Here is a 22,887-nt window from a genome sequence, read left to right on the forward strand (position 1 = left end):
TGCCTCCTTCATTGCCGTGATCATGTAACGTGTGGCCCTACTGGACATTACGTTTGTCTCCTCACCGTCGACACTAGACTCAGTATCTGTGTCTGGGTCTGTGTCGACCCACTGAGGTAACGGGCGTTTTAGGGCCCCTGACGGTGTCTGAGACGCCTGGACAGGCACTAATTGATTTGCCGGCTGTCTCATGTCGTCAACCGTTTTTTGCAAAGTGCTGACATTATCACTTAATTCTTTAAATACGATCATCCAGTCAGGTGTCGACTCCTAGGGGGTGACATCACTAACCCAGGCAATTGCTCCGCCTCCACATCATTTTCCTCCTCATACATGTCGACACACACGTACCGACACACAGCACACACACCGGGAATGCTCTGATAGAGGACAGGACCCCACTAGCCCTTTGGAGAGACAGAGGGAGAGTCTGCCAGCACACACCAAGCGCTATAATTATACAGGGACCACCTTATAGTAAGTGTTTTCCCTTATAGCAGCTTAATATATAATAATATCGCCAAAAAATGCCCCCCCCTCTCTGTTTTAACCCTGTTTCTGTAGTGCAGTGCAGGGGAGAGCCTGGGAGCCTTCCCACCAGCGGATCTGTGTGGGAAAAATGGCGCTGTGTGCTGAGGAGATAGGCCCCGCCCCCTTCACGGCGGGCTCTTCTCCCGGTTTTTTCTGTAATCCTGGCAGGGGTTAAATACATCCATATAGCCCAGGGGCTATATGTGATGTATTTTTAGCCAGTAAAGGTAATTACATTGCTGCCCAGGGCGCCCCCCCCCCCCCAGCGCCCTGCACCCTCAGTGACCGCGGTGTGAAGTGTGCTGAGAGCAATGGCGCACAGCTGCAGTGCTGTGCGCTACCTTAAGAAGACTGGGAAGTCTTCAGCCGCCGATTTCTGGACCTCTTCTCTCTTCAGCATCTGTAAGGGGGCCGGCGGCGCGGCCCCGGTGACCCATCCAGGCTGTACCTGTGATCGTCCCTCTGGAGCTAGTGTCCAGTAGCCTAAGAAGCCAATCCATCCTGCACGCAGGTGAGTTCGCTTCTTCTCCCCTTAGTCCCGCGTTGCAGTGAGCCTGTTGCCAGCAGGACTCACTGAAAATAAAAAACCTAACAAACTTTTATTCTAAGCAGCTCTTTAGGAGAGCCACCTAGATTGCACCCTTCTCGGCCGGGCACAAAAACCTAACTGAGGCTTGGAGGAGGGTCATAGGGGGAGGAGCCAGTGCACACCACCTAGTGGTCAAACTTTTAATTTTGTGCCCTGTCTCCTGCGGAGCCGCTATTCCCCATGGTCCTGACGGAGTCCCCAGCATCCACTTAGGACGTCAGAGAAATGGGGGTACTATTGTGTGGCCACTCCCCTTCCTTGTGAGACCACACCCCTTTTTGCAGCACGCTGTCCCTTTGTAAAATATGGGAGGGCGCAAATATATAGTTTGCAGGGGGCGCCGAACACCCTAGCACCGGCCCTGATCAGAGGGCTAGCACCATTAATCACAAGCATGCCCTTCTGTTTAGCAAGCTTAGGAAGGAGAGAGCTGGGTAATGATTGGTGTGGGGACAGCTTGATGATGCAGAGTAGATGGTACTCTGCAAGAGATATATGATGCCTGCTCTACTAACATACTGTATATACACAACACCTGGCCATCTATGTATATGATTCTAGGGAATGCCAGTATGCTAATAGTGATACTGACAAGCAGAATTCCTAATAGGTATAAAGCAGATATTCTAGAAAAGGACAGGAAAGAAGGCAGGGAGGGGGGTGAATTGTTATTTATACACAAAACTCCTGGGCATACAGATGCAATCATTTTGTGCTTAATTACAAACCAACAGCAGGTTTCAAAATTCTCATAACATCTTTAATGCATACACTTTAGACATGGTTTGTTACTTAAGTTTAAGTGCTATATTAATGTTTTATAAATGGAACATGGGACATTTATTTACTTTTATTAGCATTATTCCACATTCTGGAGGAGAAATCTATAAATTAAAATAGTAACCATTAACTGCTTACCTTGATCTCGAAGAAACTCATTTTCTACAGCAGCCATTTTACAGCCCCCAATAAGACAAAGTAGTCCAGACCTGATTAATGCATAAAATAAATAATACAGCTGTGACATGATTTCTTATTGTAGCTATTCAGAATGCAATTATTAGATGTGTACAATAAATGATTCAAAAAAATGCTTCATGATTAATTCTGAATGCAGTAATACATTTGCCCAATGTTTAGACCACACATACAATTACTGTAAAATGCTAAACTTATGGAAAAACTTGCATTTCCCTGTCAAGTAATTGCTATTGTCACCACAAGGCTCAGCGTAACATAATAACACTTCACCATATTCTATCATTATAATCTAAACCAACTCTGTCAGAATCAGTTTTGTTAACCATTTTGTAATCTTGCTTCAAAAAACAGACCCACCTAACTGCTGAGCCGAATAGATCTGTCTGTATGTTCTTTGTAATACACACACGCATATATATATATATATATATATATATATATATATATATATATATATATATATACATACACACACACACACACACACACACTAGTACCCTTATCTTGCGCCAAACTCAAAGCAGCACAACGGGAGAGATCTCTGTTGAAAGATCTCTAAAGAATACAAAATACAAACAAAATTCCCAAGTGCGATATATAGGAACGTCTTTACGGTAATTCTTCCAATGTTGTTTCCATAGGTGTAAGTTGGATACTGGATAAAGTTTGTGACCGGGAACCTGTAACGGACACCCCTCACCAAATGGTCACCCAAACAAGAGGCCCAAGGCCAATTAATAAAATATTATTTTAATAACATTCATTTGAACAAATGCAATTTTTACATAGTTCATCATGTAATGAGTATACAGATAGTAAATATAAATGTCAGTAAAAAAGACAACCACTGCGTTTATTGAATAATTTGAACTCTAGATACTCCCTCACCTTTTTAAGGTGTGAGCTCACAAGGGAGTATCTTCCCAAACTAAGTAGGAAACTTCTGACTGACAAACCCAATGCGTTTCGTCTTATCGACTTCATCAGGGGTAACAAATATAGATGACAGTTTTACTTGTCATAAGCGAGTTTAAATGTAGAAAATCACAACCTTAAATATAAGGATAGTAAAATCTCCTATATTAGCTCCTGGAGGGGGCTTATTATAGATGGAAATTTCCACAGGCTGCCTTAAAAATAATTAAAAGAACTCTATTTAGGGAGTTCCTTATAAAAACTATTGATTGAAGTTCTTTTTAAAGATACTGGCAGTTATACATCCATATTTTGGTGGACTATGGAAAATATCAAGATCTTATAATCAGAATTATTTCAGATTCGGGTGTTTACCCATAAAAATATAATTCAAAAAGTATAAAGCTGATTTGGCAATCACAATGCAATGCAACTTCCTCAGTAAAGCTCACAGAACGGATCCTGGAGAGTTTTGGCTGTGCATGGAAGTGGCATCTATATTTGTTACCCCTCATGAAGTCGATAAGACGAAACGCGTTGGGTTTGTCAGTCAGAAGTTTCCTACTTAGTTTGTGAAGATACTTCCTTGTGAGTTCACACCTTAAAAAGGTGAGGGAGTATCTAGAGTTCAAATTATTCAACAAACGCAGTGGTTGTCTTTTTTACTGACATTTATATTTACTATCTGTATACTCATTACATGATGAACTATGTAAAAATTGCATTTGTTCAAATGAATGTTATTAAAATAATATTTTATTAATTGGCCTTGGGCCTCTTGTTTGGGTGACCATTTGGTGAGGGGTGTCCGTTACAGGTTCCCGGTCACAAACTTTCTCCAATATCCAACTTACACCTATGGAAACAACATTGGAAGAATTACCGTAAAGACGTTCCTATATAGCGCACTTGGGAATTTTGTTTATATATATATATATATATATATATATATATATATAGAGAGAGAGAGAGAGAGTCCCAATACAGAAGACAGCGGCACTCAGGGATTTTAGAAATGTGAATTTGTATTCAAAAAGTACAAGAAGGCCGACGTTTCGGGGCTCACCCGCCCCTTTGTCAAGGTGTTACACACCTTGACAAAGGGGCGGGTGAGCATCGAAACGTCGGCCTTCTTGTACTTTTTGAATACAAATTCACATTTCTAAAATCCCTGAGTGCCGCTGTCTTCTGTATTGGGACTCTGCAAAATTTTCCACTAGAAGGCACCAGGGTAATTTCTAGCTACTGGGAGGAGTGCCGGCCCGCACCTTCTCTCTCTCTCTCTCATATATATATATATATATATATATATATATATATGTATGTATAAATGTATGTCTGTGGAGCGCACTTATTTCAAAAACTAATTTAATTGAAATATTTTTACCGGATACTTTATAAAAGAGAGGATGACCTTACACATATAAACACCCATATTTAAAACACATACATCTTTTTATTGTTAAGACAGTATTGTTCAGATTCACATTTACATTAAAAGCAAATAATAAAAATGTATTTTACATTGAAAATACAATGGTTTGTTTCAATATTTTTATATAAAATAAAAAAGAGCTTTCACTCAACGCGTTTCGTCTTATAGCGACTTCTTCAGGGGTGTTTTCTGAATAACAACTCTTTGTTTATTTTGAAAAGCTGTATCATTCATAAAGAATAAGGACCTTAATTAAACCAATTACTTTGCTGAAAGTTATTGTAGAATAAATTTGAACACTTGAGGATAGAAGAATCCTTTTATTGTCCCTTAATGTATTTAAAAATATTAATAATGTCCCGTCTCAGTCACCTCTTCTCCAGTGTAAACAAATCTAACCTTTTAAGTCTTTCCTCATAATCCAGTGCCTCTAACCCCTTAACCAGTTTGGTGGCTCGCCCCTGAACCTTTTCGAGCTCCAAGATGTCTTTTTTTATAGTGAGGTGCCCAGAATTGTACACAATATTCCAGGTGTGGCCGTACCAATGATTTATACAGTGGCAAGATTACACTCTCATCCAGTTTCCTCCCACAAGCCATAAATATAGGTCAACTGGATCCCAACACAAATTAACCCTAGTATGAATGTGTGCTCGTGTACATGTGGTAGGGAATATAGATTGTAATCTCCACTGGGGCAGGGACCGATGTGAATGGGCAAATAGTCTCTGTAAAGCGCTGCAGAATATGTGTGCACTACATAAATAACTGGTAAATAGATTATATATATATATCTCTATCTATCTGTAATTCAATGGTACATGCACTCACCGATTTGCTTCAAGAGATATTTATTTTACCTCACAGGTGACAAATGGTAGCATAGTTTGTCGACGTTTCTGTCCCTTAAGGACCCTTTTTCAACACCAGCAAAATCACTGCATCAGATCACCAAGCTACCCATAATGCATAATGAACCGGCCACCCTTTATATAGCAAACACACATCGCAAAGACACTCCCATTCAATTAACCAACAGGAAGTGGACATATCTCAATAACTATGAATGGTTTATAAATACAAATACTATTGGTGCCAAGCCTAACTAATCCGATCACCTTGAGTTTATAAATGTGTCAGGCAGACAGACCCAAGCAGCGGGAGTAGCCAAAAACAGCTCAACGCGGCTCCCTCAAAACTGGAAGTCTCATGCGTTCCACGGCCTGTGGAACGCATAGGATGGGCGGAAGTGGAAGTGACGCACAGCGCCACTTTCCCTGTCATCTCACATCATGCATGTGGAACGCGGAAATGTGCCCCACATGCGTTCCAACGTACCACAATGAACATGATCAAAACAACAGCTTAGGCGAAACGCACATTCACGTGCATCACTATTATAAAGCATCAACTGGACACAGTTGATATACTGGAGGTCTAAAATGTGTGTTTGCACCATAATGGGCGCCGGGTCTCACCAATATAAACACATAAAAAAACAAATGACACAACATAGGTATCAAAAATATAATCGTTAATACCAATATTTAATATCACAAAACACAAAATCAAACACATCATAATTAATATGGTGCGTAAACACAATACATTTAAAATTTATTAGCTAAATACTCATACCAGAAACACCAATATACCGAATACTCAAAGAATTTGCAGCTGCCCTATCGCAAAAAAATATTAAATGTATTGACTTCATTAAGCCCTCGAGGGACAAGTGTATCAAGCTCATGTATCCATTTAACTTCACGTTGACACAGCAGCTTCTCTCGGTCATCTCCACGAGGTAACTTTGGGATATGATCAATAAGCATACACTTCAAGCTAGAGATTGTATGCCCACTGAAATGCTTATCCACTGGTTTGTCTGATGTCCCCGTCATCAAAGCCGCCATAATGGAAGTCCGATGGTTGGACATCCTGTCCCGGAAATTCCTTGTTGTCATCACTAAGTAATATTAACCGCAGGGGCAGACAATGATGTAGCTCACATGATCCATTGTGCAATGTAATCTGTGTCGTATATTAATCTGATTCCCATTATGAGGATGTGCAAAGAATGTTCCAACCATTAAAGATCTTCAAATCGTGCAATTAGGACATCGGAAAAAGCCCTTCTTTGCAGCATGTAACCATGTGTCACTTGCCCCCATTGGTTGCAAAGTGGGGCGCATTCTTGCCACGTCTGTACGCACACAATGGGGGTCATTTACTCGTTGCAGCCTTTGCCAATTTTTGTTGAGCTGTTTCTGCAGCCTTTGGTAATTAAGATACCCAGCTATATTATACCCCTTTCACATCGCACAAATAACCCGGTACCGACACGGCATATTGCCGTGTCGAACCGGGTCAGTGTGCGATGTGAAAGCACACTGGCCGATTTAGCGGGTCGCCTGACCCGGTAAATCAACCCGGTAAAAAAGAAGGGTTTTACCCGGGTTGATTACCGGGTCAGGTGCGGTGTGAATGGGAGCCGTGTCGATGCAACACGGTTCCCATTCACAAGATAGGGAGAGGCGGCGCTGGAGATGAGCTCATCTCCCGACGCCGCCTCCACCCCCGCCCCTGCTGCTGCTGCGCGCTCCGTTGTTATGGCAACCGACCCGGTATATTGCCGGGTCGGAAAGCCAGCAGCGGAGTGCAAATGCCGGATCCCACCCGGTAAGTACACGTTTGTCTTACCGGGTAGGATCCGGCATTTGCAGTCTGAATGCAGCATAAGAGATATCCCAGACTTTCTTGATAAGATTTGGTATCTGGGTGTGACACCTGATGATGCTTGGTTGGCGATCATGGATATACAATCTCTATATACGGTGATTCCACATGACACGGGCCTATTAGCCATGAAAGAAGCATTGGTTGATGGTATCCATGATGATCTACCAATTGAGTTCCTATTGGAATTGGAAAGCATGGTATTAAAGAAAAAAATCATTTTATGTATGGAAAGAACTTTTATGTCCAATTAAACGGGACTGCTATGGGTTCCAATCTGGCATCCGCTTATGCAAACTTATTTATGCATAAATATGAAACTGAAATGCTATTTCCAAGTTTGGAGATAAGTTGTTATTTTTTGGTCATTACACTGAGGACGTGTTCTTGATATGGCTTGGAACTGACACTGAGTTCTATGAGATATTAACATATCTGAATACTCTCTGCAACCCTATTCGTTTTACATATACCATCGACCAAAATAGAATACATTTTTTGGATGTGACAGTTTATCGAGATAGTGGACTGTTGGAGTCTACTCTGTACAAAAAAAAGAGACAGATCGGAATACTCTGTTACAGGCCACTAGCCACCATCTGGCGCATTTGAAAGAAAGTTTGCCACTTTCTCAATTTATGCGTGTGCTACGCAATAACATGACTATGCTATCAACTGAGAAGCAGATAGCACAAATGAGAGCAAAATTCCTCAAGCGAGGATATACAGCTAAAACCATTACACGTTTCTTGAGAAAAGTTAGTACAGGCAGTCAGCCAATGCTGCATGTACAACATCAGGCATTTTAGGTCATTCTGAGTTGATCGGTTGATCGTAGCTGTGCTAAATTTAGCACGGCTACGATCAGGCACTCAGACATGCGGGGGGACGCCTAGCACAGGGCTAGTCTGCCCCACATGTCAGTGCCGCTCCCCCCCCCCCCCCTGCAGAAATGCGAAAGCATTGCGCAGCAATGATGCTTTTGCATTTGAGGAGTAACTCCTGGCCAGCGCAACTCCTGCGGCTGGCCGGGAGAACCTCTTTGCTGCCCGGGTTGCAGCGGCTGTGTGTGACGTCACGCAGCCGCCGCAGCACGCCCCCCAACGTTCCTTAAGGGACCGAAATGTCGACAAACTACCGACTTGCTGCTAATGAATGCTGTGCAGCCCCCCAAAGAAATGCCACCCCACACCATTACTGACCCACTGCCAAACCGGTCATGCTGGAGGATGTTGCAGGCAGAACATTCTCCTTGGCATCTCCAGACTCTGTCACGTCTGTCACATGTGCTCAGTGAGAACCTGCTTTCATCTGTGAAGAGCACAGAGCGCCAGTGGCGAATTTGCCAATCTTGGTGTTCTCTGGCAAATGCCAAACGTCCTGCACGGTATTGGGCTGTAAGCACAACACCCACCTGTGGACATCGGGCCCTCATACCACCCTCATGGAGTCTGTTTCTGATCGTTTGAGTAGACACATGCACATTTGTGGCTTGCTGGAGGTCATTTTGCAGGGCTTTGGCAGTGCTCCTCCTGTTCCTCCTAGCAAAAAGGCGGAGGTAGCGGTCCTGCTGCTGGGTTGTTGCCCTCCTACGGCCTCCTCCACGTCTCCTGATGTACTGGCCTGTCTCCTGGTAGCGCCTCCATGCTTTGGAAACTACGCTGACAGACACAGCAAACCTTATTGCCACAGCTCGCATTGATGTGCCATCCTGGATGAGCTGCACTACCTGAGCCACTTGTGTGGGTTGTAGACTCCGTGTCATGCTACCACTAGAGTGAAAGCACCGCCAGCTTTCAAAAGTGACCAAAACATCGGCCAGAAAGCATAGGAGCTGAGAAGTGGTCTGTGGTCACCACCTGCAGAACAACTCCTTTATTGGGGGTGTCTTGCTAATTGCCTATAATTTCCACCTGTTGTCTATTCCATTTGCACAACAGCATGTGAAATTGATTGTCAATCAGTGTTGCTTCCTAAGTGGATAGTTTGATTTCACAGAAGTGTGATTGACTTGGAGTTACATTGTGTTGTTTAAGTGTTCCCTTTATTTTTTTGAGCAGTGTATATATATATATATATATATATATATACGCACCACCCCTCCTGTATGGGTGAGGGGGTGCCACCCCGTCCTCCTTCTACTGTGACCGCCCTGCTCCTGTGTGACTGTGTCTCCCCTCCTCCTGTGTGGCTGTCTCTCCCCTCCTCCTGTGTGGCTGTGTCTCCCCTGCTCCTGTGTGACTGTGTCGCTCCTGCTCCTGTGTGGCTGTGTCTCCCCTGCTCCTGTGTGACTGTGTCTCCCCTGCTCCTGTGTGACTGTGTCTCCCCTCCTCCTGTGTGACTGTGTTCCCTCCAGTCCATGTCCCCAACACTTGTGTGTATGTCCATCTCCCCTCCCGTGTGTGTGTCAGTTGTGTGTGCCCCCTCCACTCCAGTGTGTGTGTGTCAGTTGTGCATGTCTCCTCATCCTCTGAACGTGTCCCCTTCTATTTGTGCATTAGCGGTGTGTTAGGGGAGCATGTCACTGTGGAGATCACCTGCAATGAAATTTGCCAGTCAGCCCCTGGAAGCGTGACAGCTGGGACATGGAAGAGGAGACACCCGAAGAAGAGTAAGGTCAGTAATAGTGGGTGGTCTTCAGTATGCCACCGGCCGGGATCCCGGCGACCAGCATACCGGCGCCAGGATCCCGTCCGCCGGCATGCCGACACATATTCTCCCTCTTGGGGGTCCACGAGAATAAATAGCGCGGTGTGCGGGGCTCATTAGCGCTCGCCCAGCTGTCGGTATGCCGGCGATCGGGATCTCGGCGCCGGTATGCTGGCCCCGGGATCCCGGCCGCTCATACTACATCCGTATTAGCAGTGCTGCAGGGTGTGCTAAGGGTGGTTGGGGGGGGGAGGGGGGGTTAGATGGCTACATTGCTGTCTCCCTCTGAGGTGTCAGTGCAGGATTACAGACCCACTTCTTCCCACTACTACTCCCTTCTTGCTGCCTGCTTCCCACTGCTACTCCCATCATGGCCCCTACACCCCAATAATTTTGTGCTTAAATTCGCTACCGAGTAGATGTCTACTGTGACAAAGGGTTGGGTATTTTATGCCAGCTGCCATACCGACACCGGGATCCCGGCAACAGAATGCCGGCAGGGGGTGGGGGAAGCGCAACAAAGCCCCATGCGGGCTCAGTGTTTCACTCGCTGCGCTTGCCACATATTCTATTTCCACTCTAGAGTGGGGAAAGACCCTGTGGGTTGGCATTCCGACTGCCGCCATTTTTAGCGTTCGGGATCCTGGCGTCGGCGTCTTGTAGATAGCAGTGCCAGTAAGGATAGGGGCTTGAGCATGCACTGGCACTGTCATAAATAGGAGAGAAGCGCTATCAGCACACATAACGTATTCCGATGCCACTTCTCCCACACAACAATCCCTTAACAACACTATTTAGATTTCAATTACCGTAAGTATAATTGTTTGTTACCCCAATCTCCCCTCCACACCTTTTCATCTTTCTCTACCCCCTCTCTTCAGTGCTTTCAGAAAAAGAAAACATTTTCTGTTCACAAAAAATAAGATTTTACTTACCGGTAAATCTATTTCTCGTAGTCCGTAGTGGATGCTGGGGACTCCGTAAGGACCATGGGGAATAGACGGGCCCCGCAGGAGACATGGGCATTTTAAGAAAGAATTTAGATTCTGGTGTGCTCTGGCTCCTCCCTCTATGTCCCTCCTCCAGACCTCAGTTAGAGAAACTGTGCCCGGAAGAGCTGACAGTACAAGGAAAGGATTTTGGTAATCCAGGGCAAGATTCATACCAGCCACACCAATCACACCGTATAACTTGAGATAAACATACCCAGTCAACAGTATGAACAACAACAGAGCAATAGCTCCAACACTGATGCAACCATAACATAACCCTTATTGAAGCAATAACTATATACAAGCATTGCAGAAGAAGTCCGCACTTGGGACGGGCGCCCAGCATCCACTACGGACTACGAGAAATAGATTTACCGGTAAGTAAAATCTTATTTTCTCTAACGTCCTAGTGGATGCTGGGGACTCCGTAAGGACCATAGGGATTATACCAAAGCTCCCAAACGGGCGGGAGAGTGCGGATGACTCTGCAGCACCGATTGAGCAAACACAAGGTCCTCCTCAGCCAGGGTATCAAACTTGTAGAACTTTGCAAAAGTGTTTGAACCTGACCAAGTAGCCGCTCGGCAAAGCTGTAATGCCGAGACCCCTCGGGCAGCCGCCCAAGAAGAGCCCACCTTCCTAGTGGAATGGGCCTTAACTGATTTTGGCAGCGGCAATCCAGCCGCAGAATGAGCCTGCTGAATCGTGTTACAGATCCAGCGAGCAATAGTTTGCTTTGAAGTAGGAGCACCAAGCTTGTTGGAAGCATACAGGATAAACAAAGACTCTGTTTTCCTGACCCTAGCCGTTCTGGCTACATAAACCTTCAAAGCCCTGACCACATCAAGCAACTCGGAATCCACCAAGTCAGTAGTAGCCACAGGCACCACAATAGGTTGGTTTATATGAAAGGATGAAACCACTTTCGGCAGAAATTGTGGACGGGTCCGCAATTCTGCTCTATCCGCATGGAAAACCAGATAGGGGCTTTTATGTGACAAAGCCGCCAACTCTGACACACGCCTAGCCGAAGCCAAGGATAATAGCATGACCACCTTCCACGTGAGATATTTCAACTCCACCGTTTTGAGTGGTTCAAACCAGTGGGATTTCAGGAAAATCAACACCACGTTAAGATCCCAAGGTGCCACTGGAGGCACAAAAGGGGGCTGAATATGCAGCACTCCCTTTACAAACGTCTGAACGTCAGGTAGAGAAGTCAACTCCTTTTGAAAGAAAATGGATAGGGCCGAAATCTGGACCTTAATGGAACCCAATTTTAGGCCCAAATTCACTCCTGACTGTAGGAAGTGAAGGAAACGGCCCAGCTGGAATTCCTCCGTAGGGGCATTCCTGGCCTCACACCAAGAAACATATTTTCGCCATATACGGTGATAATGTTGAGCTGTCACGTCCTTCCTAGCCTTTATCAGCGTAGGAAGGACCTCCTCCGGAATGCCTTTCTCCGCTAGGATCCGGCGTTCAACTGGCATGCCGTCAAACACAGCCGCGGTAAGTCTTGGAACAGACAGGGCCCCTGTTGCAACCAGTCCTGTATTAGAGGAAGAGGCCACGGTTCCTCTGTGAGCATTTCTTGCAGATCTGGATACCAAGTCCTTCGTGGCCAATCTGGAACAATGAGTATCGTTCTCATTTCTCTTTTTCTTATTAAACTCAGCACCTTGGGTATGAGAGGAAGAGGAGGAAATACATAGACCGACTGGAACACCCACGGTGTCACCAGGGCATCTACAGCTATCGCCTGAGGGTCTCTTGACCTGGCGCAATACCTCTGTAGTTTTTTGTTGAGGCGGGATGCCATCATGTCCACCTGTGGCAGTTCCCACTGACATGCAGTCTGTGCGAAGACTTCCTGACGAAGTCCCCACTCTCCCGGGTGGAGGTTGTGTCCCGGGATGAACACTGCTGACAGTGCGCTTACGTGATTTTCCGCCCAGCGATAAATTCTGGCGGCTTCCGCCATCGCTTCCCTGCTCCTTGTGCCGCCTTGTCGGTTTACATGAGTCACTGCGGTGATGGTGTCTGACTGAATCAGAACCGGTTGGTCGCGAAGCAGGTTCTCCGCTTGACGTAGGGCGTTGTATACGGCCCTTAGTTCCAGGATGTTGATGTGAAGGCAAGTCTCCTGACTTGACCACAGACCTTGGAAATTTCTTCCGTGTGACTGCTCCCCATCCTCGGAGGCTTGCATCCGTGGTCACCAGGACCCAGTCCTGAATGCCGAATCTGCGGTTCTCGAGAAGGTGAGCATTCTGCAGCCACCACAGGAGAGACACCCTGGCCCTGGGGGATAGGGTGATTAACCGATGCATCTGAAGATGTGATCCGGACCACTTGTCCAGTAAGTCCCATTGAAAGGTCCTCGCATGGAACCTGCCGAAGGGAATGGCCTCGTATGATGCCACCATCCTTCCCAGGACTCGAGTGCAGTGATGCACTGACACCTGTTTTGGTTTTAATAGGTTCCTGACCAGTGTCATGAGCTCCTGAGCTCTCTCTATCGGGAGATAAACCCTTTTCTACTCTGTGTCTAGAATCATGCCTAGGAAAGGCAGACGAGCCACAGGAACCAACTGCGACTTTGGAATATTTAGAATCCAGCCGTGTTGCCGTAACACTTCCAGAGAAAGTGCGACACTGTTCAGCAACTGCTCTCTTGATCCCGCTTTTATGAGATCGTCCAAGTATGGGATAATTGCGACCCCTTGCTTCCGCAGGAGTACCATCATTTCCGCCATTACCTTGGTAAATATTCTCGGTGCCGTGGAGAGACCAAACGGCAACGTCTGAAATTGGTAATGACAATCCTGTACCACAAATCTGAGGTACGCCTGATGAGGTGGATAAATGGGGACATGAAGGTATGCATCCTTTATGTCCAGAGACACCATAAAATCCCCCCCTTCCAGGCTTGCGACGACCGCTCTCAGCGATTCCATCTTGAACTTGAACCTTTTCAGGTATATGTTCAGGGATTTTAAATTCAATGTGGGTCTGACCGAACCGTCCGGTTTCGGGACTACAACATGGTCGAATAATAACCCCCTCCTTATTGAAGGAGGGGAACCTTGACCACCCCCTGTTGAAGATACAATTTGTGAATTGCAGTTAACACTATTTCCCTCTCGTGGGGGGAAGCCGGCAGGGCCGTCGGTGAGGGGGCATCTCCTCGAAGTCCAGCTTGTATCCCTGAGACACAATATCTATTGCTCAGGGATCCAACAGGGAGTGAACCCACTTGTGGCTGAAATTTCGAAGGCGTGCCCCCACCGGGCCTAGCTCCGCCTGTGGAGACCCAGCGACATGAGGTGGATTTTGTAGAGGCCGGGGAGGACTTCTGTTCCTGGGAACTAGCTGTGTTGTGCAGCTTCTTTCCTCTGCCCCTGCCTCTGGCAAGAAAAGACGCACCTCGGACTTTCTTGTTTCTTTGTGATCGAAAGGACTGCATTTGATAATGTCGTGCTTTCCTAGGCTGTGCGGGAATATAAGGCAAAAGATCAGAATTACCAGCCATAGCTGTGGAGACCAGGTCCGAGATCCCTTCTCCACATAATCCTCAGCCTTGTAAGGTAAACCTTCCATATGCCTCTTAAGTCGGCATCACCTGTCCATTGCATGTTCCACAGGACACGTCAAGCAGAAATCGACATAGCGTTGACTCTATATATATCTAAGACAGCATCTTTTATATATATATCTATATATATATACATATATACATACATACTAGGGTCTCAATCTCTGCTGATAAGGTATCTGTCCACGCTGCTACAGCGCTATAAACCCATGCCGACACAATCGCCGGTCTGAGTAGTGTACCAGAATGTGTGTAAATGGACTTCAAAGTACTTTTACTGCATGCTATCTGCAGGATCCCTGAGGATAGCTATTAAGTCAGCGCAAACTTTTGGGCAAACGTGACACCCTAGGGGAAGATTCCCATCGTATCCTGGCCCTAGTAGGGAAAGGATACTGCCTGAGAATTCTTTGTGGGAAACTGCAGTCTCTTGTCTGGAAATTCCCGCTCTTTTTCTTCATGAGAGGAGGGAAATTTACCTCAGCTTTCTTCCCCTTAAACATGTGTACCCTTGTGTCAGGGACAGATGAGTCATCAGTGATATGCAAAACATTTTTTATTACAATAATCATATACTGTATTGAATACTTTCCTGCCATTTTGGCTGTAACATTGCATTATCGTAGTCGACACTGGAGTCAGACTCCGTGTCGATATCAGTGTCTATTATTTTGGATAGTGATCATTGAGAGACTCTGAAGGTCTCTGCGACATAGGGACAGACATGGGTAGATTCCCTGTCTGTTCTCTAATCTTTTGTGCAATAAATTTACCTTAGCACTTAATTTCACATATCCAAACAGGTGTCGGCGTTGTTGACGGAGACACCACTCACACACACATTTGCTCCATCTCCTCCTTAGGGGAGCCTTTTACCTCAGACATGTCGACACACACGTACCGACACACCACACACTCAAGGAATGCTCATCTGAAGACAATTCCCCCACAAGGCCCTTTGGAGAGACAGAGAGAGAGTATGCCAGCACACACCCCAGCGCTATAAACCCAGGAATAACACAGTAACTTAATGTTAACCCAGTAGCTGCCGTTTATATTGATTTTTGCGCCTAATTATGTGCCCCCCCCTCTCTTTTTACCCTCTTCTACCGTGTATCTGCAGGGGAGAGCCTGGGGAGCTTCCTCTCAGCGGAGCTGTGGAGAAAAAATGGCGCAGGTGAGTGCTGAGGAAGAAGCCCCGCCCCCTCGACGGCGGGCTTCTGTCCCGCTTAAATATACATTTTCTTGGCGGGGGCTCATACATATATACAGTGCCCAACTGTATATATGTGTACTTTTGCCAAAAGAGGTCCATATGCTGCCCAGGGATTGGACGACGAGGGTGAGATCCTGTGTACGATCCCTCTGGAGCTAATGGTGTCCAGTAGCCTAAGAAGCAGGACCTAGTTCAGAGAGTAGGGCTGCTTCTCTCCCCTCTGTCCCACGATGCAGGGAGTCTGTTGCCAGCAGAGCTCCCTGAAAATAAAAAAACTAACAAAATACCTTCTCACAGCAAGCTCAGGAGAGCTCACTGAACAGCACCCAGCTCGTCCGGGCACAGTCTCAAACTGAGGTCTGGAGGAGGGACATAGAGGGAGGAGCCAGAGCACACCAGAATCTAAATTCTTTCTTAAAGTGCCCATGTCTCCTGCGGAGCCCGTCTATTCCCCATGGTCCTTACGGAGTCCCCAGCATCCACTAGGACGTTAGAGAAAAATATATATATATATGTTCTCGGGCCGGTTCTTGTGTTCTTATCACTGTGCAAGCTTGGTAAACGAGCATATGCATCTACAGGCGTTTCTGATTTGTAAATACCACTTGTGGCTGAATGGGTATAACTAGGTGACAACAGAGCATTCACATATAAGGTAAGTTAGGCAGAGTTGTTTGTACCCAGAGATCTGTGTTTCATACTTTCCAACTGTCAGAGGAGGGACATAGTCGCATGTCGGAAGCGCATGGCCGAAATTAGGAGGGGTGGCCTCGCTGCAAGTGCCGCGATCATGAGCCCCCGGTTTTGTTACTTTGTTACTATGGGAGCATGGAGAGCGCTTTGTGAGCTGCTGACCATGCCCCCTGTCACTCTCTGCACGTGAATAGACACTGTGCGCAGCATCTACTCACTGCTGCTCTGCTAAGAGAGAGTGTCTTCCAACTGTCCCACCCTACCGCGGGATACTGCTGCCCACGGTTGGGATAGCGGGACAGTCCCGCCAAAATAAGAATAGTTGGGAGGTATAGTATTTCACACAGATCTCTTGAACCAAGGATAGGGTTGGTGCAAGAGAGCAGTGGTAATGACGACAAAGTGTATGGGTAAGGGTGGTACAGTGAAAAATAAAGTTTTCAACTCAGCAAACAGAAACACATTTAATTCCATTTACAAGTACAGGTGCAATTGCACTCAACTCTGAGAATCAAATAATGTGTCGGTATTTAGCTCCAGAAGCCACAAATGTGCCCTAATTCATCTAGCCTCAATACACCATGCAACGTGAGATACCTGGGGTGAGTGAGCCGCGAGGACTCATGCAAATCAGGTGGCATTAGGCATCTTCAAAGAATCACTCCCTGGGCTGGGCCGATGGGAAGAGCCTACCTCCCCTATGCTGATATTCCCCTCCCAGAGCTACCAGAGTCCCTGTGCTAGTACACACATTATATATATATATGCCCTGGTGGTCTAGCGGATGACGCAAGCGACCCAGTTTCCACAATCAGCGCCTCCAGAACGTCTCCAACTCTGGAGGCATTGAACCGCCATTTACCTTCCTCTGTTGCCCGGCTGCGGCCCTGGGAAAGGAAAAGCGAAGCTAGCATATGCTTTACCGCCCGCTGAGACACTGGACCTCATCAAAAGTGTTGAGGCGCCACCGGGAGTGACGCAGCTGCAGCACCGTTGTACATCGGCCATCCGACGCTGTCAGCTCTGGTACACAAAAAAGCTTGAGGCTGCAACAGCAGTCTCCTGTAAAAAAGGTGCATCCAGCTGCTGAATGGCCTTGAGCTGGGGAGGGGTTATAGGTGAGGAGGAACCAGTGCATTCTGGGACTGAAAAGCTTTAACTATTCGGTGCCCGGTTCATTCCAAACCACCTAAACCCCATGTTATTCCTGTAGAACCTTTGGACCCTGAAGGAAAAAAAAAATAAGATTTTACTCACCGGTAAATCTATTTCTCGTAGTCCGTAGTGGATGCTGGGAACTCCGTAAGGACCATGGGGAATAGACGGGCTCCGCAGGAGACTGGGCACTCTATAAGAAAGATTTGGTACTATCTGGTGTGCACTGGCTCCTCCCTCTATGCCCCTCCTCCAGACCTCAGTTAGGATACTGTGCCCGGAAGAGCTGACACAATAAGGAAGGATTTTGAATCCAGGGTAAGACTCATACCAGCCACACCAATCACACCGTATAACTCGTGATACTATACCCAGTTAACAGTATGAAATATAACAGAGCCTCTCAACAGATGGCTCAACAATAACCCTTTAGTTAGGCAATAACTATATACAAGTATTGCAGACAATCCGCACTTGGGATGGGCGCCCAGCATCCACTACGGACTACGAGAAATAGATTTACCGGTGAGTAAAATCTTTTTTTCTCTGACGTCCTAGTGGATGCTGGGAACTCCGTAAGGACCATGGGGATTATACCAAAGCTCCCAAACGGGCGGGAGAGTGCGGATGACTCTGCAACACCGAATGAGAGAACTCAAGGTCCTCCTCAGCCAGGGTATCAAATTTGTAGAATTTAGCAAACGTGTTTGCCCCTGACCAAGTTGCAGCTCGGCAAAGTTGTAAAGCCGAGACCCCTCGGGCAGCCGCCCAAGATGAGCCCACTTTCCTCGTGGAATGGGCTTTCACTGATTTAGGATGCGGCAATCAAGCCGCAGAATGCGCCAGCTGAATTGTGCTACAAATCCAGCGAGCAATAGTCTGCTTAGAAGCAGGAGCACCTATCTTGTTGGGTGCATACAGGACAAAAAGCGAGTCAGTCTTCCTGACTCCAGCCGTCCTGGAAACAAAGTTTCAAGGCCCTGACTACATCCAGTAACTTGGAATCCTCCAAGTCCCTAGTAGCCTCAGGCACCACAATAGGTTGGTTCAAGTGAAAAGCAGATACCACCTTAGGGAGAAACTGGGGACGAGTCCTCAATTCTGCCCTATCCATATGGAAAATCAGATAAGGGCTTTTACAAGACAAAGCCGCCAATTCTGACACACGCCTGGCCGAAGCCAAGGCCAATAACATGACCACTTTCCACGTGAGATATTTCAGATCCACAGTTTTAAGTGGTTCAAACCAATGTGATTTTAGGAAACTCAACACCACATTGAGATCCCAAGGTGCCACGGGAGGCACAAAAGGGGGCTGAATATGAAGCACTCCCTTTACAAAAGTCTGAACTTCAGGCAGTGAAGCCAGTTCTTTCTGGAAGAAAATCGACAGGGCCGAAATCTGGACCTTAATGGAACCCAATTTTAGGCCCATAGTCACTCCCGACTGTAGGAAGTGCAGAAACCGACCCAGCTGAAATTCCTCCGTGGGGGCCTTCCTGGCCTCACACCACGCAACATATTTTCGCCAAATACGGTGATAATGGTTTGCGGTTACTTCTTTCCTGGCTTTTATCAGCGTAGGAATGACTTCCTCCGGAATGCCCTTTTCCTTTAGGATCCGGAATTCAACCGCCATGCCGTCAAACGCAGCCGCAGTAAGTCTTGGAACAGACAGGGCGCCTGCTGTAGCAGATCCTGTCTGAGCGGTAGAGGCCATGGGTCCTCTGATATCATTTCTTGAAGTTCTGGGTACCAAGCCCTTCTTGGCCAATCCGGAACCACGAGTATCGTTCTTACTCCTCGTCTTCTTATTATTCTCAGTACCTTTGGTATGAGAGGCAGAGGAGGGAACACATAAACCGACTGGTACACCCACGGTGTCACTAGAGCGTCCACAGCTATCGCCCGAGGGTCCCTTGACCTGGCGCAATATCTCTTTAGCTTTTTGTTGAGGCGGGACGCCATCATGTCCACCTGTGGCCTTTCCCAACGGTTTACCAACAGTAGGAAGACTTCTGGATGAAGTCCCCACTCTCCCGGGTGTAGGTCGTGTCTGCTGAGGAAGTCTGCTTCCCAGTTGTCCACTCCCGGAATGAACACTGCTGACAGTGCTAAGACTTGATTTTCCGCCCATCGGAGAATCCTTGTGGCTTCTGCCATCGCCATCCTGCTTCTTGTGCCGCCCTGTCGGTTCACATGGGCGACTGCCGTGATGTTGTCTGACTGGATCAGTACCGGCTGGTTTTGAAGCAGGGGTTTTGCCTGACTTAGGGCATTGTAAATGGTCCTCAGTTCCAGAATATTTATGTGCAGGGAAGTCTCCTGACTTGACCATAGTCCTTGGAAGTTTCTTCCCTGTGTGACTGCTCCCCAGCCTCGAAGGCTGGCATCCATGGTCACCAGGACCCAGTCCTGTATGCCGAAACTGTGGCCCTCTAGAAGATGAGCACTCTGCAGCCACCACAGTAGAGACACCCTGGTCCTTGGAGACAGGGTTATCAGTTGATGCATCTGAAGATGCGATCCCGACCACTTGTCCAAGAGGTCCCACTGGAAGGTCCTTGCATGGAACCTGCCGAATGGAATTGCTTCGTATGAAGCCACCATTTTTCCCAGGACTCGTGTGCAGTGATGCACCGATACCCGTTTCGGTTTTAGGAGGTCTCTGACTAGAGATGACAGCTCCTTGGCTTTCTCCTGCGGGAGAAACACTTTTTTCAGTTCTGTGTCCAAAATCATCCCCAGGAACAGTAAGCGAGTGGAAGGAACCAGTTGTGACTTTGGAATGTTTAGAATCCAGCCATGCTGTTGTAGCACTTCCCGAGATAGTGCTACTCCGACCAGTAACTGCTCCCTGGACCTCGCCTTTATAAGGAGATCGTCCAAGTACAGGATAATTAAAACTCCCTTTTTCCGAAGGAGTATCATCATTTCTGCCATTACTTTGGTAAACACCCTCGGTGCCGTGGACAGTCCAAACGGTAGTGTCTGGAATTGGTAATGGCAATCCTGTACCACAAATCTGAGGTACTCCTGGTGAGGAAGGTAAATGGGGACATGCAGGTAAGCATCCTTAAAGTCCAGGGATACCATGTAATCCCCCTCGTCCAGGCTTGCAATAACCGCCCTGAGCGATTCCATCTTGAACTTGAATTTTGTTATGTAAGTGTTCAAGGATTTCAAATTTCAAATGGGTCTCACCGAACCGTCCGGTTTCGGTACCACAAACAGTGTGGAATAGTAGCCCCGGCCTTGTTGAAGTAGGGGTACCTTGACTATCACCTGCTGGGAATACAGCTTGTGAATGGCCTCTAGCACAGCCTCCCTGCCCGAGGGAGTTGTCGGTAAGGCCGATTTGAGGAAACGGCGGGGGGGAGGCGCCTCGAATTCCAGCTTGTACCCCTGAGATACTACTTGAAGGATCCAGGGATCCACCCGTGAGCGAGCCCACTGATCGCTGAAATTCTTGAGGCGGCCCCCCACCGTACCTGGCTCCGCCTGTGGAGCCCCACCGTCATGCGGCGGATTTGGAAGAAGCGGGGGAGGACTTTTGGTCCTGGGAACCTGCTGTGTGTTGCAGCTTTTTCCCCCTTCCTCTGCCTCTAGACAGAAAGGACCCGCCTTTTCCCCGCCTGTTTTTCTGGGGTCGAAAGGACTGTACTTGGTAATACGGTGCTTTCTTAGGCTGTGAGGGGACATGGGGCAAAAATGCAGACTTCCCAGCTGTTGCTGTGGAAACAAGGTCTGAGAGACCGTCCCCGAATAACTCCTCACCCTTATAAGGCAAAACTTCCATGTGCCTTTTAGAATCTGCATCTCCTGTCCACTGCCGAGTCCATAAGCCTCTCCTAGCAGAAATGGACAATGCACTTATTCTAGATGCCAGCCGGCAGATCTCCCTCTGTGCATCTCTCATGTATAAGACTGAGTCTTTTATATGCTCTATGGTTAGCAATATAGTGTCCCTGTCTAGGGTGTCAATATTTTCCGACAGGGAATCTGACCAAGCAGCAGCAGCACTGCACATCCAGGCTGAAGCAATAGCTGGTCTCAGTATAACACCAGTGTGTTTATATATAGACTTTAGGATAGCCTCCTGCTTTCTATCAGCAGGTTCCTTTACGGCGGCCGTATCCGGAGACGGTAGTGCCACCTTTTTAGACAAACGTGTGAGCGCTTTATCCACCTTAGGGGGAGTTTCCCAACGTGACCTATCCTCTGGCGAGAAAGGGAACGCCATTAGTAATTTTTTTGAAATCACCAATTTTTTATCGGGGAAAGCCCACGCTTCTTCACACACTTCATTCAATTCCTCAGATGGGGGAAAAACTATTGGTAGTTTTTTCTCCCCAAACATAATACCCTTTTTTGAGGTACCTGGGTTTATATCAGAAAGGTGTAATACCTCTTTCATTGCCTCAATCATGCCACAAATGGCCCTAGTGGACATTAAATTTGACTCATCGTCGTCGACACTGGCATCAGTATCCGTGTCGACATCTGTGTCTGCCATCTGAGGTAGTGGTCGTTTCAGGGCCCCTGACGGCCTTTGAATCGTCTGGGCAGGCACGAGCTGAGAAGCCGGCTGTCCCGCATTTGGCATGTCGTCAAATTTTTTATGTAAGGAGTCGACACTTGCACGTAATTCCTTCCATAAGTCCATCCACTCAGGTGTCTGCCCCGCAGGGGGTGACAACACATTTATAGGCATCTGCTCCGCCTCCACATAAATCTCCTCATCAAACATGTCGACACAGCCGCACCGACACACCGCACACAAACAGGGAATGCTCTTAAAGGAGACAGGACCCCACAAAAGCCCTTTGGGGAGACAGAGAGAGAGTATGCCAGCACACACCAGAGCGCTATAATAATGCAGGGACTAACTGAATTATGACCCTTTATAGCTAGTGATGAGCACCGGAAATTTTTCGGGTTTTGTGTTTTGGTTTTGGGTTCGGTTCCGTGGCCGTGTTTTGGGTTCGAACGCGTTTTGGCAAAACCTCACCGAATTTTTTTTGTCGGATTCGGGTGTGTTTTGAATTCGGGTGTTTTTTTCAAAAAACCCTAAAAAACAGCTTAAATCATAGAATTTGGGGGTCATTTTGATCCCAAAGTATTATTAACCTCAATAAGCATAATTTCCACTCATTTTCAGTCTATTCTGAACACCTCACAATATTATTTTTAGTCCTAAAATTTGCACCGAGGTCGCTGGATGACTAAGCTCAGCGACCCAAGTGGCCGACACAAACACCTGGCCCATCTAGGAGTGGCACTGCAGTGTCACGCAGGACGGCCCTTCAAAAAACTACTCCCCAAACAGCACATGACGCAAAGAAGAAAAAAAAGAGGCGCAATGAGGTAGCTGTGTGACTAAGATAAGCGACCCTA

At 47.0% G+C, this 22,887-nt stretch overlaps 1 protein-coding gene across 4 annotated transcripts in view; it reads right to left on the reverse strand.

Moving 5' to 3' along the window:
- SCLT1 (sodium channel and clathrin linker 1) overlaps positions 1-22,887 on the reverse strand; it is a 410,760-nt gene that overhangs the window by 347,629 nt on the left and 40,244 nt on the right. For all 4 annotated transcript variants that reach the window (XM_063920346.1, XM_063920347.1, XM_063920345.1 and 1 more), the window contains exon 2: positions 2,039-2,109. In XM_063920346.1, the coding sequence (XP_063776416.1) occupies positions 2,039-2,075 (37 nt within the window). In that variant the 5' untranslated portion in view covers positions 2,076-2,109. The remainder of the gene's footprint in view (positions 1-2,038; positions 2,110-22,887) is intronic.

This window comes from Pseudophryne corroboree, chromosome 1, assembly GCF_028390025.1.
Source record: "Pseudophryne corroboree isolate aPseCor3 chromosome 1, aPseCor3.hap2, whole genome shotgun sequence".
Taxonomy (NCBI): domain Eukaryota; kingdom Metazoa; phylum Chordata; class Amphibia; order Anura; family Myobatrachidae; genus Pseudophryne; species Pseudophryne corroboree.